This window comes from Thermobia domestica, chromosome 12 (genome assembly GCF_964235325.1).
Source record: "Thermobia domestica chromosome 12, izTheDome1.hap1.1, whole genome shotgun sequence".
Taxonomy (NCBI): Eukaryota; Metazoa; Arthropoda; class Insecta; order Zygentoma; family Lepismatidae; genus Thermobia; species Thermobia domestica.
In genome coordinates, this window is record NC_137465.1 from 209,961,164 (window position 1) to 209,979,132 (window position 17,969).

A 17,969-nucleotide genomic window follows, 5' to 3' on the forward strand; every position below is an offset into this window, starting at 1 on the left:
AGACTGTTGTTTGATCAACGCCTAATGCTGCTGCAAGTTGTTCCTGCGTTTGACACGAATCCTGCTCGAGCAATGCTGTCAATTCTTCGCCTTGAAATTTTTTTGGCTGTCCAGCTCGCTCTTGGTCTGCCAAGCCGAAATCACCACTTCTAAACCGTGCAAACCACTTCTGACACGTTCGCTCAGCTAGAGCATGGTCACCATACACTTCCACCAAAATACGATGACTTTCAGTCGCACTTTTCTGCATGATAAAGTAATGCAGCAGGACACCCCGCAAAAACACTTTATCAGGCACAAATTGCGCCATGTTCACTTAACTACAAACTGGTGTTGTTGACGCTTTAATCCACTGCCCTATACTACGAACGATACGCGATGACAGGGGTTTGCAACACATGTGTGGATACACGGAACTGTGGGACGCTCCGTTCGTTGCGCCATCTCTTGTCCAACCGCATGAATTAATTCCTAGACCAAATATATAGTTAGATAAGAATTCCATGACCTAAATGTCATATTTCGCTCAGAAACTCACCATCAAGATGGATGGAGCACATATTTTACGAATTAAAGCCAACATAAAGAATGTAGTATTTGAGGGCAATTTTAGAGGCTATTTAACTTTATTTTAACTTTTGAGTTATCGACATTTTTTCCCCTTGGTACTCAAGCTTCTAGCGCAAAAGTTAAACTTATGTTTTTCTATATATCCGTCAAAGAGTACGTTTTTCAATATATCCGTCAAACCGTACTTCCACATTTCTGTTATACTGTAGTTGTGCAACGATTTAGCAATAATTTTCCGAATACAACCTTGAATACTAATTTATACAAATAATCAGTAGCGGATTTAGAAAAGTACTTTGGGAGGGGTTCCTCTGATTGTTTAGTTTTCCTAATTTTGTCCCAATTTTATTTGGGAGGAGCTTGAAGTTTGAGTACAGGCATAATTAATTTTTCGTTTCGTTTATATATTTAGCGATAATCTTCCGGACACAACCTTGAAGATCATTTTATACTGAGAATCAGTGCCGGATTTAGAAAAGTATTTTAAGAGGGGTTTTTCTTACTAATGCTTAGTTTTTCTAAACATTCGTAATTTTTATTTGACGGGAGCTTAAAGTTTATGAGTAAAGGCATAATTAATAGATATGGTTTGTTTTAGACATTTCGTAATTTTGGAGAACAGGCTTCAAAGACCGCCCCTCTAACCTTCGCAAAACCGTCACTGCTGGTAATTAGTAATAATAACGATTTAAAAGCAGTTAGAAAGGAAGTCGGCCAACTCACAGTACACGCACTATTTCTACTTCACAGATGGAATGAAGAATATCTTTGTCAGAATCGTCGAATGCTGGGTTGAATCCCGGACTTCCCGATAGAACCGCAAAAGCCCCACTCAGTCATGTTTGTTGTGCAATTGTATTTATCTTAACTTAAATATATTCCGAATTTTTTTTTGGGGGGGGGATGGTGGGGTGAGGAGAGTTCCGTAATGATATGAAGGGTGTGAGCCAAGAATATGGTAACCAACAAATTTTCAATTGCTGAGTTATGCAGCACCAGATAGACAGCAACGCATACCGCTTCGTTTAATGCTTCATGTATAGTCTTATGTGAAAAAACAGCTTTCCGACTTTCAAAATGGATTGTGCGGCAGAAAATCTCTAATTTCTTAAAATAGTAAAATTGTGGGTTACCATGTTCTTGCCTCACACCCTTCATATGTTGAATCCCTCTTGTTAAAAAATCAGAAAACTTGAGGACTGAGTAAACCGTGAGGTGGTTATATAAAACTAGAATTTCAATTCAAGAATATACAGAACCAAAATCTCTAGATCAGTCTTTTAAGTGTATCATATAAATCTAAGTATTTCTCTTACGTTTTATTTTAATTTTATTTTGTTCCAAAAAGAGGGTATGGAATATTTTGAAGTAAAAATAGTACACAGAATTTTGCTAGTTATTTGTGTATTTTTTTTAAAAGAACTGTTTACTTTTAGGGTTGGCTTTTTAAAATAAACAACTGGTTTAAACCAAAAAATAAAAAGAACGAAAAATGCGAATCGTGTGAACTTCATGGTGACGTTTCCACACATCAAACCATCTGCATTAGTTTTATTTCCTTTTCACCTTTTAATCAAGGTGTCCCATGTTCAATTCTCGGTCAAACCACAACCCTTCTTTCATGCGTAAACAAAGTAGCGGTTCGGATGTAACTTTAAGCGAAAGCCTTTTCCTTGATAACCTTGGTATTACATAAGGATGTTAAGCCTGAACATACGAAACGAAACCAAATTATATATTTCTGCATGCCTGAATGTCTGTTGTTTTATAAAGAAGCCCAGGTTGCTTAAATATATTGATAGAAATCGGCAAAATTTATCGATTGCCTACGTAGCTCCCAACATTAGCTTGGATTGGACTTTCAATGATATGTACGTACTAAATTTGTAAGTTAATACCTCAGTTTTAGCGTACTGATTTATGATACGTTGACCTTTAAATTTTACATGCAAAGCAATAACAGGATTTTTCCGTTATTGTTTTGCATTTAGAGTAAGGACGGGATTTTTCCGATGTCTAGGGCGGGAGTTTCCCAATTTAAGAAATTTACTGACCGGACTTCTTTAAGCTTATGTGACCTCTTCCAGCATAATCCCGTTGTTGCATAATAACATCAAGGCGAAACAAACTTATTTTTGTCAATGTGTAATATAAGTACATAAAGGAAAATATCTAAACCCAAAATACCTGGTTTAAACCAAAAAAACTAGTTTAAGCTCCCCCCAGAAAACAGGTTTTTGGCATTTTCAAAAACAACTATGGTTCTTGCCAACCCTGCTTACTTTTGTATATAGGAGGTTAAAAAAATCTTATTATATACATTGGTTAATCCTTTGGAATTCATAATGTAAATATGTTGAAGTAAAATTGTTTGAAATATCTTTTCGAAATTCATGGTTTATTTTCGAGGTTTTATATTATTATCGGCATCAACCACTAATTAAATGACTTTTTGTGTTATAGAGAAGCGAAACAAAATCTGCTTTATCAATTTAAAGCAGAATATTGAAAAAAGCCCAAAATTTCCCAAGCAAAAAAGCGAAGCAGAAAAAACCGAGTTTTTTTCAAAAAAGCCTGTTTTTTCCAAGCCCTTGCATCTCCAATCTCATGGAAATTACGTGGAGAGGTGAGGAAGGACACATCTACACATGTGTATATAGTTTATAAATATTTCTTTTTTTTTTTTCAGCTTACGGAAATTTATATATTGAACGATCTGCGTAGATGACTAGAAACAGTGATATTCACTTAGATAGTCCCTCATTCACTGGTCGAAGGCTTTACTCCTTTTTTTAATTACTTTCTCCCATCACTTTATGACCTGACCTACATATTTAAATTGACGTATAAATCCAAAAATTGAGCTCAAAGTGTCGAGACTAGATAACCATATATATTTTCCCAATACAATGTCTGAGAAACATATCATGCCATTCCTGCATAATAAATGTCCACTACACTGTATAGGGTGTGTTGCTAGACATTTTGTTAAAAACTTGACAATAATGACGATATTACAATGAAATCTGAACTGGATTTACATAACTGTGTGAGAAATTACAGATCATGGCGTATGTAAGAAATAGCCACCATTAGCCTACAGACACATTTTCGGAAGTTTTCGGACAACGCGCCCCTGAGAATGACCCAAAATTTCTTTAACAACGATCGATTTCAACGCGAAGATTGTCCTAGTTTAGGTGTGCTAAACTCAATCTTTCGGAAACCTTCATAAAATATAACCAAGCGTCAATTCCTGCGATCGTGGAAACCAAAAGTCCTTCCATATAACTCTACTATAGCAACACAATGCAATTTCAGTACTGCTGTCAAGGGAAGTGTGACTAGTGTTAATCAGGGTTTGCCCAAATGGGCCCAGCCCGAAAAAAAAAAACACCGGGTTTTTTCGGGTTGGACCCACCTGAAAAAAAAAACACTTTAAAACCCACCTGGGTTTTTGAGCTTTTTGTTAGTTTAATATCGGTACAACTAAGGTGATCACATTGAAAGTGATTTTTATCATATTTTAGACTTCACTTGGGCGAATTAGATGCTTTCACGTTAAGGTATATAACAGCATTCAACATTAAGACCTTTACAAAGTTCTGAATGCACTGAATGAATTATTAAAAAACATACCTTAGCTTGAGATAGTTATAGAACAAATTAGTATATGGATTATGCTTATAGCCTATTTGAAGTAAAATATGCAATTTTGTACTTTAGAAAATACTTTCCGAGAATAGTGTGCTCGTCGACACGGCGACACCGAAGGACGTTATCCCTCATACATTTGACGGGTTTAAGGCCATAAATGCCGGTACTAATAGTAAATATGTAAATACATTAGTAAAACTATTAGTATTATTTCTTACCTTTGATGTAAAACACAAGTATTCTTCAGTAAAATTTGGTTTTCCAACAACAACAGTTTAGTTCAGTCATTAGTTGCTACTCTTCAAACAAGCATTCTGTAGAATCAACGCCAGCAATAAGCGTAAAAATTCTTGTCAAATTTAAGAAGCTTAATGTTCGGAGTTCCGAAGACTATGTAACGCTTACTATTTCAAGTGCTGAATTCAAATGTCATTACTAATGGAAGTTTCAATGTACAGTAAAGAAACCTGTATTTTCGGAAAAAATTCGCCGTGAAAGAAGTGCTCGGGAAATTCCCGTTATTGAACGCAGAAGCATCAGGAATGAATATTTCAACTATAAAACCATTTATTTAACAATGGAAGATATTTAATTTCATTTAAGACATTTTGAAACAATTACTTTATAAAATATGAATTATATCTTTGTTAATTGTTTTAAATTGATTTTCAGGAAAGGACCGTCTTGCAACAAGTGCTCGGGAAATTTCCGTAATTGAACGCACAAAGTATCGGGAGTGAACTTCAACAATAAAGCCATTTACTTTACACTGGAAGTTTTTTCATTTTATGTAAGACATTTTGAAACATTTATTTCATACAACATGAATTGTATCTTTGTTTTAAATCAATTGACCCCTTTTGATTTTCATATTTGCCGAACGTCTGTCAGGCCTCTGTATGACTTGATCTACATTTGTTCGTTTGTCTGCCGAGCTCCTTCATGGCTAAGCGGTTAGCGTACGAGTCTTGGACGGTTCGATTCCCGGCGGGAGCTTGTTTGAATTCCAAGTTAATCAGTAGGTCCCATCTCATATAGCCTCGCTACTGAAAGGGACGTTAAACACAAAATCAACTCAATTCAACTCGTTTGTCTCCCTCTACCACACACACTATAGGGTACAACTTTCGGTCTTTTAAGTTAAAATTTTCAGAGTACAAGCACGAGACACTCTAAATTTCTTGTATAGATTTTGGCGGCATACCAATGTAAAATTTCAAATGGCAGCCATTTTTTTCAAAATAGCGAGCATCTAGGCTACAAAGCGTCATTTTCAGAGTCTTTTAAGTTGAAATTTTTATGGTGGAAGCACGAGATATACTAAGTTTGTTTTATAGATTTTCTCGGCGATCCAATGTAAAATTTCAAAATGGCGGCCATTTTTTTAAAACAGCAGTGAGTAGAAAATTGTTGCTAGTTGTAACAATGATAATCTTGAAATATAAATCACATTTTGATACTTTTACCCCAAAGACATTAAAATATTTCGAAAAAAAAAAACGATTAAACCCGAAAATACCTGAAAAAACTCATATGGGCCCAGGTGGGTTGGGCTTTTTCAAACCCTGGTCTTAATACCTACTGGGGGAGGGAGGGGGATTATATTTCTGGGGTTTCAGCTTCTATGACCACTTTAGGCCGTCATGTATGAGGAATGTCGTCCCTCAGAGATCACACTATCCGGGGAATTGGGAAAGGAAGGAAAGAAGTGACCTGAGCACCATTTCAGTAACTGCCTGGTCTAAATGAGAAAAAACCTAACACAAGATGGCTGGCCTGAAAATGCCATTTACACCTTTCCAACCGAGCGCTCCCATCGGGGATAGAACCCAGACCGCTCTCTCCAAAAACGAGAACGTTAGCGACTACGCTACGCACGTCCGACCTACTGGGAATATCGAAATATCTAATAAGATACTCATTGTACAATGGATTCTCAAATTAATACAAGACCTCACGCAAATAGCTGTAGAGATAACTGTGTAGCTAAAGCAGGAAACAGAAGTTCCGATACAATAATGCCGCTAAATCCGTCTGAACATGCCCATGCTAGCACCACATCATCATCATCATCATCATCACTTCCGTTTCATCATCATTACTTTTCTAAAATATGCCCAGTTCAAATTTCGTTACTCGCCATTGACTTTGTTTTTAAAAGAAATAAATTCAAATATTACTTTTTTGTAGCCATGAGTCTACTTATTATATTTAAATTTAACAACCTATTGAAATTCAACTTTTACTTTAATATTCATGAATGACAACAATCCGTTTCAGAAATTTATTTTGTGAAAAATTGGCCTCATTTGAACATTTTCCCTTCAACTGACCATCACAACTATCATTACAAAAAAAAAAAAAAAAAAAAAAAATCTTAAGTTTTCTACTTACAAAATAGTAATTATATTAATAAACACGAATTACAAAAATACACCAAAATTCTCTCACAAAAAGGTAAAGATAAAATAAACTATACCCAACTTCTACCTTAAGTTCTGAGTAAGTAAGTCGGTAAGTCGAAGTTTTTAACATGATCCACGCTAACCAATCATGAACTAGATAGGTAACATGTCAGGTTATTTTAAATAATTTCCGTATTTCTCACTAGACTGAGTGCGTTTAAATAATAGGGAACAGGGAAGGTACTATAGCACAATGTGGCATCAACTATCAAGTATTACAGTAACTATTAAGTACCGTGAACGAAAGGAACTTAAATTCGTATTTCTCTCTCATAACACTCCAGTGCCTCCTATGGTTTTTGTCTGTACAAATTTATTTATCTACTTTACTTTTCTCTAGTTTCCAAGCTTCAAAATATTTAGTCAAAATTTGAAGACCAATGGATTTAATTTCGGCAAGTCTTTGACTCGGACAGTGACTTCAATCTAGGGTTGCCATAATTTTTTCATCCAAAATACGGACAAGCCTTAAAATGACGACTCATCAAAGAAACACAAAATAAATATATTGAAATTTCTTACCTAAAAATCACCTTTTTAGGTTATCACAGCTGTTAACTGTAATACTTAAAACACTATTGGAAACTAACATGTTCTATATTTTTTTCATTAACACAAATGTAATAAATTATGCCATTAAATTACGAATATTAAATCTAACCTAAAGAATCCTGAAATGGAAAAATGAGACATTTATTAAAAACATACCTGCTTTATTAATAGTGACTACAATATAAGTTATATGATAAAACCCAATTCTTTTCGCTCGAGATTTTAGTGATTCCCGACTCGGAAATTTTCGGGCAGCTCCAAAAGCAGTCAAAAATACAGACCCTTTTCTATTTCGTGCTTTGTACGATACGAACACGGACACAAAAATACAAACAGTCCGTACAAAATACGGACATATGGCAACTCTAATTCAATCGGTTCTTATAGGTTCAGTCACTTCCTGGAACCTGCGACATCCTTGGTTGTAAGATAGATTGGTGGTAGTTCCCACTAGGTGTCTGTCTATAGTCATATGGTAGATTGCTGCTGTGATGTCACCTGTTCTATTCTATCTACTTGTAGTCGGTGTGTGTCAGCTGTTAGGTTTGTGTGGTTGTATAATACGGGGAAGTGCGTAGTTCAAGATTCCTTTCATGGCTAATGAACAGTTAGCAAATGCGACTGAAAAACCGTTTAATGAAATTGATACAAAGAATTTGAACTTGTCTTTTTTTGAATAATTTTGTATTAGAATCGGATATTGTTATCGCCTTGCAGCATTGTGTAGTTTAATTGAGTTAGATGGTTCTGATCGAAGGCTGAAGCTACTTTTGACGTATGGTAAAAGTGGACGTTTATTGGTTTTTCTTGTTTGTAATAACAAACTGCTCGCTTTAATAAATCGACGTCTGTACGGAAAGGAACATTTTTTCAGTAATGCGAACTTAAGTATTGGGCAAATGTTCTTGTTGTCTCATTTTTTTCGTGTATGGAATCAGTATTTTTTTTTTTTTCCTTATTGTTCTGGTATGGCGAAAACATTAAGTGCTAAAACTGTCTCCAATTGACTAACGTTTTGTCGGGAGGTCTGCTTAGAAACCCTAGTTAAAGAATCAGGTGGTTTAATAGGCGATACTCATTTGCATGTAGAGGTCGACGAGCATGCTGGATCTCTACCATTTGCGGTGGGTGTTCTTTATTTGTTAATTGATACTGTTTTTATTCTTGATTTGTTTTGCATTTGTGCATTTTTTTTTAAAAAAATACCGGTACGAAATGTGTTTTTATAGGGTTTATTTTAGCCAGCTATATTTTAGGGGAGTTTGGGGACGGTAGCCCTCCATGTACTTCCAAATACAAGCTGTCCACTTTTTTTAAAAAAAAATACTTTTTATTTTTATTTTTTGCTGAGAATTAAATATCTTGGTCGAAGATTATGGATAGTTTGAATTAGGTTAGTTTAATTACTGGTTTTCACTTCATTTAATGTATGTTAGTCTTATTTGTGGCTGTTTTTGATCCACATTTTGGAGAACTTGTGAATTACGGTTGTTTACTAACAAGGTGGAAAAAAATCATGATTTTTTTTTAAAAAAATCATTTTTGTTGATTTTTTTATTTAAATAGATTTTTTGATTTAAATCAAATCTTTCCCCTCGTATAATACAAGTCGCGAACTGAAGAAAAAGTATTAGGAATTAGTATTAAATGCTAATTATGCCATTTAAGTGAAAATATTGAGATTGAATTTTGAATTATCCCCAATCCTTAACCTATATCAATCCCAAGCAATATTTCTCAACCCTTTTAAATTATGGCTCTTTTTAAAAGGCAAATTATAGACTTTCAGCCAAGCAGCTACAGCATCATCCCTATTTATCCTAGGATCATGGTACATGCATCTCTCTCTTTAGAATAGAACAGCTTTTGAAGCGGTAACATTCACATTTCCCTATCATGTTCTTGAAGCGGGAAATTTTGAGAGTAATAGTAATTTCTTTTTTTACTATAATTTTTGATCCCCTCTGGATTCCCCTGTGTTAACGCACAGATCTCAAAACCAACTGGGAAATATTAAGGGTGTACTAAATGTGTACAAAATTTCAAGCTTCTATCTTGAGTAGTAAGAGTGAGGAAATTATTTAACAGTGAGCTAAGAACATTCCCACAATGCCCCAGATGACCCGGATGTAATATAAAAATTTCCTCAGACATCCCTATTTATCCTAGGACCATGATTTGTATATTATTCTCTTCAGAATAAAACACATTTTCAAACGGTACCCTTCAAAAGTTTCCATCATGTATCTGGGGCGGGTAAATCACGAAAAAAGGAATTTCCTTTTTTTTTTTTTTTTTAGCTCTGTGTACCCCTTCCCCTGTTTTACGGCAGAGATCTGGAACAAATCTGAAAAATACTGAGGGGTGCACTGAGTAAATGTGCAAAATTTCAAGCTTGTAGGTGCAAAAGTATTCTAAGCCTACGAAAAATAATATTCCCCAAATACCCCAGATTCCCGTATAAAACAGAATCTCAGGTAACAGTTTCCTGAGACATCCCTATTTATCCTAGGAGCATAGTACGTACTCGCATCATTTTCTTCAGAATAGAACAGCCTTTCAAACGGTACCATTCATATGCATCCATCTAAGGCGGGAAAATCACGAAAAAAGCAATTTTTGTTAAAAATATCCTTTTTAAAAACATGTCTGCCCCTCTGGACCCCGCTGTTTCCACGCAGAGATCTGAAAACATCTGAAAATTATTAAGGGATGCACTGAACGAGTGTGCAAAATTTCAGTCTTCTGAATGCAAAATGTAACCTGCCAAATAATAATAATAATAATAAGCATAATAAAAAATATCTTTTTAAATTCATGACGTCATCACACACTATGCCTCAACGCAGAAAGGCGTGGAAGCATATGTAACGTGTTCTAAAATGCCTCTAGTCTTGAAGAAAACGAAGTAAAAATTCTTATTGGTACTTTTTTAATCGAATAATGAAGATCCTATCTTATCACCTAAAAATAGGTGATATCATTTAAAAGGCTAAGCATTAAGGCTGTTGCTACCTCTTTGTCAAGTCGAGTTTTCCCCTATCTAATAACATTGGAACTTTTTTCGAATTTTTCTCAGTAAGCAATGAACAAATCCCTACAAAAATTTGTATGGAGTCAGATCAATAATAAAGGATTCCTTGTATGAGCTTATAATTTTACTAAAAGCCTCCAATTAAGTTATTCATTCCCCCCTTTTTTCATGTGAAGATTTGCAACAGTGCGATCTCTCTTTCTTCCTGTTTGTGTTAGCAGCGTGCGAGAAATTCGGGCTAGCCATTCAAAACAGGTTTTAAAACTCTGTCCATAACGCATCTGCGGTATGAATGTTTCTAGCCCTGTCGCCTTTTTCGAGGACAGATTTATGGCACTCAGGAAGAGTGGGAGCTCTTTATTTTCTTTGCTGAACCTATTGCTTTTAGTATATTCGTCCAGACTTACTGGAAGTTTTTGTGGTTACTTTCAAACCTAGCAAGGTGCCTCTTGCATCTCGTGTATTTCAAAGTCTTAGATTTAGTGACTGGTTATAGAAATATAAATTAACAGACGGCTGTGATACCAGATCAATCTCCGGTGTGAAATATTATTATTATTATTATTATTATTATTATTATTATTATTATTATTATTATTATTATAGGGAATCCGTGGAACAACAGCCTGTAAGGAGCAGGGAATCTCGGTGCGGCTTTGACACTAGTAACCTAGTTAAAATGTGAGGTCACCACATCGGTTCTCCCTTGCCGGTAATGCTCGTTTCCCTGCTGCCTTTAGCGTGAGAGATCCTTATTCGATTCCCGGCGGGAGCTCATGTGGTTCGGAATCCACGTTAATCAGTAGTCTCGTTTCATATAGCCTCGCTGCTGAAAGGGACGTTAAAATCAAATCATTGTTTTCGTGCCGACACCAGCTGGGCTTTCACATTGAATACACTAGCGCTCTTTCACTTTTGTAACCTCACGGAAACAGGTAAACCAGTTAAGGTAGCATTTTGGACTAATAATTATAATTATAATATGTATCGCTTTAACAGCTTTGAATACTATTATAGAATTTTTATGCTAAATAGTAATCATTTTTTTACCACACGCGAAGAAAATTTAGAAATAAACCTTCCTTTGTTACACAAATTTGTTCTTAGCGTGAATGCTGTCGAATTCTATTCCTGGTGATGATAAATTTTTCGGTATTGATTCAGTATCGCGAATCAATTGGGAAATTGAGGAACTGACCACACATTACCCTTCTTACAGAGCGCATTTGTAGGAGAAAGTGAACTGTAGTATCAGGGATTCTTTTATTACACAAGAAAGACATCTATACATAATGAAATAGGTAATTTTAATATAGATACAAATATCATTTTCTATTATTATAACTTTTCGAAATATGAATAGGGATTTATTTCTTGGTTACAGGATATAGTGTAACCTGATAATAATAACCTTGAAACTTACGCATTCTACACATGAAATATTTATTTCCAAACGGTGGAAGTGAAATTTTATATATGGCTACAACGCATACAGTATTATACAAATAGTACAACATATATTATTAACAGAATAATTTTAATTTTATACATTATCTTTTGATGCTTCATTTTAAAATACAGGCCTTACTTTTTATTGAAGTACACCCGTTTGGCAATGTCATACTTATTCAACTAAAACATTTTCGCATAAGTATAAAAATATGTGATAGAATACTGTTTCATCAAGCTACCACATTAATGAAATTCGAGTCGAGACAAAAAATATACAAGTTAAAATATATACACACATCAGCGAGAATATTATGACTATCTACTTAATTGTCAGTATGTCCACCTTTGGCACGGATAACAACGGAGACACGTCTTGATATGGACGCAATGATCTTTGGTAGATCGCTGGAGAGAGTTGGTACCACATATGCACAGAGGTCACCTGATTCCCGTAAATTCCGGGGAAGGAGCGATGCGCTCTGACATCACGTTCAATCACATCCCAGATGTGTTCGATTGGGTTCAGATCCGGCGAGTTGGGCGGCTAGCACATCACTTGGAACCTCGCCCCTGTGATCTTCGAACAACTCTATCCCACTCCCGGCCTTGTGGCATGGTGCATTATCTTGTCGAAAAATGCCACTACCGTTGGGAAACATGGTCATCATGAAGGGGTGTACGTAGTCTGCAAACTGTGTGACGCTTGGGTCGCTGTGATGCCTTGCTCGAGCTCCACTAGACACATGGATGCTCCCAGAAATTGGTTTCAAAACTGCCTGAGTGAATACTTTCTTCAAAATAATATTACAAATTATAGAAAGATTTTCGAGACATTAGAGTCGAGTCGAGATTTTTACGAGCAGTCTCGACTCGACTAGTGTCTCGAATCGAAAATTCGAGTCGAGAAATAAGTTTGTCTCGACTCGTCTCGAATTTTACAAAGTGTATCTCGACTCGAATTCGAGACATGTCACGACCTGTGCGCATCCCTAGCTAGTGCTGTTTATAGCTTGTTTCGAGTGTTATTTATGAATACAGTTAGGGTAAACTTTCTGCTTAAGTACAAGGAAGCCCGTTGGGGATGATTTGAACGTGGCAAGTATATAACATGCTATTACCCAGAAATCACATCTATGGTACATCCTTTTTTCAGAGTTTCATTTCTTCCGCGTATAACGCTACATGCAAATAAGATCTCTGGTTCAAGGAAAATTCGAAACACCATCTAAGTAGCAAGGTACGTAAAGCAGCGATCCCTACTGTGAAACATTTAAACTTCTGATAGATAACCAACAAGGAGCTATGCTGTTAATTTTTTTATTTCGTTTTGCAATATGAACTGGCCCTTATTTGTTATAAATTTCCTGAGTTTTCCAGACGGAATTGTCCTCCAATAAGAAAATAATAGGTTATCTAAAGCTCAATAAATCCATTTCAACTGGAATACAAAATTATTTGCAATGTCGATATAATATTGGTAACGTTATGTTCAAAAATCACTTCCAGTTAACATAGAAACCAAGGAACACTACTAGCGTCTCTCGTATTTTTGGGAGAATTAGTTTTAATGAGCAGCTTTTCCCTCTTTCTACCTTTGATTTATTGACCTTTGAAAACAACAGTAATAGATGTTCTTCTCGTACAAGGTTTTTAAGAGATGAAGAAAATATTATACCGTGTGCCCAATATAAACGTAAATAGGAGCCCAAAGGTAAGGAACACCCGAAAATGAGACGGCTTCAATGCGGCCGAATTCCAAGATAGATAGATAATCAATTTACACGGTAGCATGTAATGCATGTCTTGATCAATGAGAAAATGAAACTTCTACAAAACTAAGGTCAAGTGGGGCAAATGGCCAATTTTAGGGTTACCATATTCTGAAATGTCAAAATGTGAGCATACTTCTACGTGTACTCCCCTCCTTACCTGGGTAATATGCGGAAAGCTTATACTAAACACAATAGTAAGAAGTAGAGTCCCGGTGTGACTAGAGTTAGCCATGTTCAAGACAACGAAACAATTTGGTTAGGAAATGTATGTGGATGGAAATTTTAACTCTCAAAATGCGGACATGTCTGTAAAAATGCTAATGTATGGTAACCTTACCCAACGTACTTAGAGATGTGGGCAAATTAACAGTTTTATTTCTGTAATATGAAATCTGTGGTAGTTTCCATTAAGTTTCTTGGAGTTTAAATAGTATAAAAGTGCGGAACATTTTTTTTTTCTTTTAAAATAGTATACGAAGTTGTGACTATACCTGCAAAGGCAGTTATTTATACATATGTAGTAATTTATATTATGCATGAAATATGATGATAATGCATTTGAAATTTGTTTCAGGTGGAAAGAAAAGACAAAGAACAGTTACCGGATACAGATATAGTGGTTATACATAAAAATCTGCTCCTAGAAACGCTTTAGTAAATAACGTTGTTCAATATAGATTTTTGGACAATTTTAGAGTGCTAAACACGAAAATAGCACTGAAAAAGCGAGATTAGTTTTTGTTTTGAATTGTCGCTGAGAAAAGGGTGAATCTAAAAATTACACTATTCTCCAAACTTTAGTAGGTATTGTGTAACGGAGACATAAGCAGACATTATTGGATAAGGGTGCTGAAAATGGCAAAAGGGTTTCTTGTTTTGATGTTACAGAGAAAAGGGAGGAAACGGAAATAATGGAAGGTTTATGTATTTTTCCGACTTTCATGTGGGAACTTCACAAATTCTGCACATTTTTCAAAGCCACGCATATTATGGCCTTTGTATTATTTTTATATGTTTTGTATACCACTTTATTCAAAAAAGTTATAATAATAATAATAAAGTGATATTCGCTTTCGTATACACTAAAAGTATCTTTATTCAATAGAGACAGTTCGCTTCTAATTGCTTACAACTGTCTATCCATGAACGGGGGAAAAGCTAATGTAAAAATAGAATGGATTTGTTCTCATTGATTTTATTTCTTTTTTTCTGCTTTCAGCAAAGAAAACGTACTCCAACGCCTCCTCACTGAAATGCCATAAATATGTCATTCTTGAAAAGGGTCCCCTCGCAGCTGTGGACAATGTTCAACCTCAAAGTAACCCTCCGCAACCTGCTAGAAGTCCGCAACCGAGTGTCGTCAATGCGTTGTTGCAAATCTTCACATGATAAAAAGGGGGGAATGAATAACTTATTTGGAGGCTTTTAGTAAAATTATAAGCTCATATAAGGAATCCTTTATTATTGACCCGACTTCATGCAAATTTTGTAGGGATTTGTTCATTGCTTACTGAGAAAAAATCGAAAAAAGTTCCAATGTTATTAGATAGGGGAAAACTCGACTTGACAAAGAGGTAGCAACAGCCTTAAGGAAAAAGTATAGCAACGTTTATCAAAATGACACTTTTTTTTCACAAAAGTTTCTGATATTTGGCAGGGGCCTATTTTTAAAAACTCAGAACTAGCTTGCGGCATGAAATACATAAATTTCTCCTAAAATTATAAAATTAACAAAAAAAAAAAAAAAAAAAAAAAAAAAAAAAATGGAGGGGATAGGACCCCTTTAAATACGTCCTATTATCTGGGAACAAACAAACAGATACGCTCAAAAAAGAATTTTCGTCTTAAATGTCGATGGCGATTTCCCCGTTAAAATAGTTAACGATTTTAAAACCCAAACCCAATGTTACGAAAAGAAGAAAGCAGGATTGCTCTCTTACCTGTTCAAAACGGGATTTTCCCTAATCATCCTCTGCATGACACTTGTTTTCATACTACACTGTACATTTGAGAGTCTCATTGTATTATGATTGTTAACTTCCATAATCGAAATAACAGAACAGAAACGGGATTTTACTTATTTTCACTTTAAATTAATTTATTTCGGAATTTGATTTAAATCAACGATTTTTATTTTAAAAAATCAAGTGATTTAAATCAATCCACCCTGTTTACGAATCGATTTATTTGAACAGGTTTCTAGAGTAATTTGGGGAGCAGTTCCCAAAGTTGTCTATATTCTCCGGAGTAGTCTAGGGGTGACTTCTTGGGGAGTAACAGGTTGTCTGTTCCGAGGAACTGATTCCTAGACTGCTCTGATGAACTGAATCGTTCTTGGGAATTGATTCCTAAACCCTTCGGGAACCGGCTCAGATGAATCGGTTGCAGTCACTGTCCGAGTCAAAGTAAAGACTTGCTTTAATTTCTAATTTTATTGCTATAGTTGATATACACATTGCAAATTTTACTTCAAACTTTCTTCCTCAGTTCCTAAATAAATCACAACTTTACTCAACACTTACCGAACATCCGTAGATGCATGAAGGTAGGTGGATTAAATGATCCACACGCTAACAGGATCACTTTAGGAGCCATAGTAAAAGACGACCTGGAAAAAGAAAATATGCGATGTTAGGATATTTGAAAGCTTTGTTTGTTTGTTTATCGTCCCTTTTTAGCAAAGCAAGGTTATACGAGACGTGGACCTACACTGTGTTCAAATTTCCCCGGGTTCCGTGCACCTACTGTGCTAATGTTACCCACTAGTCCAGCGAGGAGGGCTATTCGAGAGTTTTATTTATTTATGTTATGTAAAATACAGGATCTAGTGCGCCATTCAGGCTTTCGCATCAATGATAATATATTTGAAATTTACGACATGAATAGGAATTGGTGTTTGTATCCAGATGACGCACATTACCGAAACTAAATTTAACTACGCTAACCTCTAGCATACTGGACCTACTAAAACAAGTAACAAACACGTAACTGATACTCCAATGTCAATCTGCCTTCAACTTGAGCATGATGGAAACATTTAAAATATACGAATATGTTCATCTGTAGTTATTCTTAGGACAAAGGAGATAAGTTAAAAATTATCTCAAACTAAAGACCGTACTAGACATTCGTCAATAAGCCGACCTAAGGAAAGAACTCGAAGAAACTAAATATAGAAGACTTTTGATGCAACAATATCCATCCAAAAATTTATTTTCATACGTAGATAAAAAAAGGGGGAGGGCAAATCATATTTTCTCAGAATATTTCAATATATTATTGTGGCATACAGATGATTAACACAGTCCATATTAACTGTAACAGTCAACCAGTTTCACAATCATAGGGAATCCCCTTGCCTTGACCCTTTCGCAAAAGGTCATCTATGAATGTAAATAATAAAACACTTTACATTTACAAAATGGCAGAAATAAAAGCTTTCTAAGAGTTAAGTTAAATAATACAGTCATGATTTACCCGTTCTATTCCTCACAACATTGAAAGACCAAGAAAGTACCATAGGCTATGCGCAATAGCACAAGATACACAAATAGTAAACAAGAAATAAATTATAAAATCTTCCCAATACAACTGCCCTACCTTGATATTACAGTAAAGACTTTCATTAGAGCTTCAAATATTTTTGCTTTCATCAGAAAAGAAAAGAACGTAAAATATGTCCTGCTCAAGATACGAGATATTTACTTGATCCTAACATATTACGTAACTACAGAGAACAATTGCTAGTGTCGTTTCAATTATATTCCACATATATATGTTCTTAACAACTGTATATACCGGTATATCGTGCATATGTTGTTTCCGCTAATGCACAAATTTCCGCTTTCAAAGTGTCAACACATCATGATTAATTACATTTCTCGGGCTTTTAAAATTTCAATGTTAAGTATACATAAACTTACCTAATGATTATCACTTGAAAATAAATGCTTAAATATAAATTTACATTGTTCTAGTAATTCTGTATTCAACACATTCTAAATAATAGTCACGTCGAAATTCCCCAAGAACATTCACACATCTGTCCAAACAAAATAAAAATTGAACAACAGACGCTAATACACTCCCACGAGTACAAATTTCAACTGCGTGTCGTCTGCAGACGAAATTGTTTATCGATTTGGGGCTATCGATTCGTCATATTGCAACACTACGCAATGTTGCCAGAGACATATAGTAACATACTTGGTAATGTGTTTCTTAACTAGAAAATTGTATTTCTTCTTCTGTTCTTCAACTAAAGGCATTAATGTATTCAAACAATAAATAGGAAAACCCAAGAAATGCTAAATCCCATAATTGAGGTCACAGCTATCATTACACTCGCACAAATTCTAAAATGTGTTTCATTCTGATTGATTTAGCTATGTTGCATTTAACGTTGATTAGATATTGAGGGCATTCCGTACCAATTCTTATGAAATTCTGCGTATAGCAACTCAACGC

General features: G+C 35.2%; 1 protein-coding gene across 3 annotated transcripts in view; it reads right to left on the minus strand.

Moving 5' to 3' along the window:
- The window catches only part of Nmnat (nicotinamide mononucleotide adenylyltransferase), a 76,001-nt gene extending 58,359 nt beyond the window's left edge, over positions 1-17,642 (minus strand). The window contains exons 1-2 of one of the 3 annotated variants that reach the window (XR_014127850.1): positions 17,426-17,640; positions 16,025-16,110 (exon numbers count right to left, since the gene is read on the minus strand). Coding sequence is in view for 2 of the 3 variants with exons in the window: in XM_081734689.1 (XP_081590815.1) it covers positions 16,025-16,097 (73 nt within the window). In the remaining variant the exon portion in view is untranslated. Of the gene's footprint in view, positions 1-16,024; positions 16,111-17,425 lie in introns of all 3 variants that reach the window. The other 2 variants (XM_081734689.1, XM_081734690.1) reach the window with 2 other exon arrangements.
- Positions 17,643-17,969: the final 327 nt, after the last annotated feature.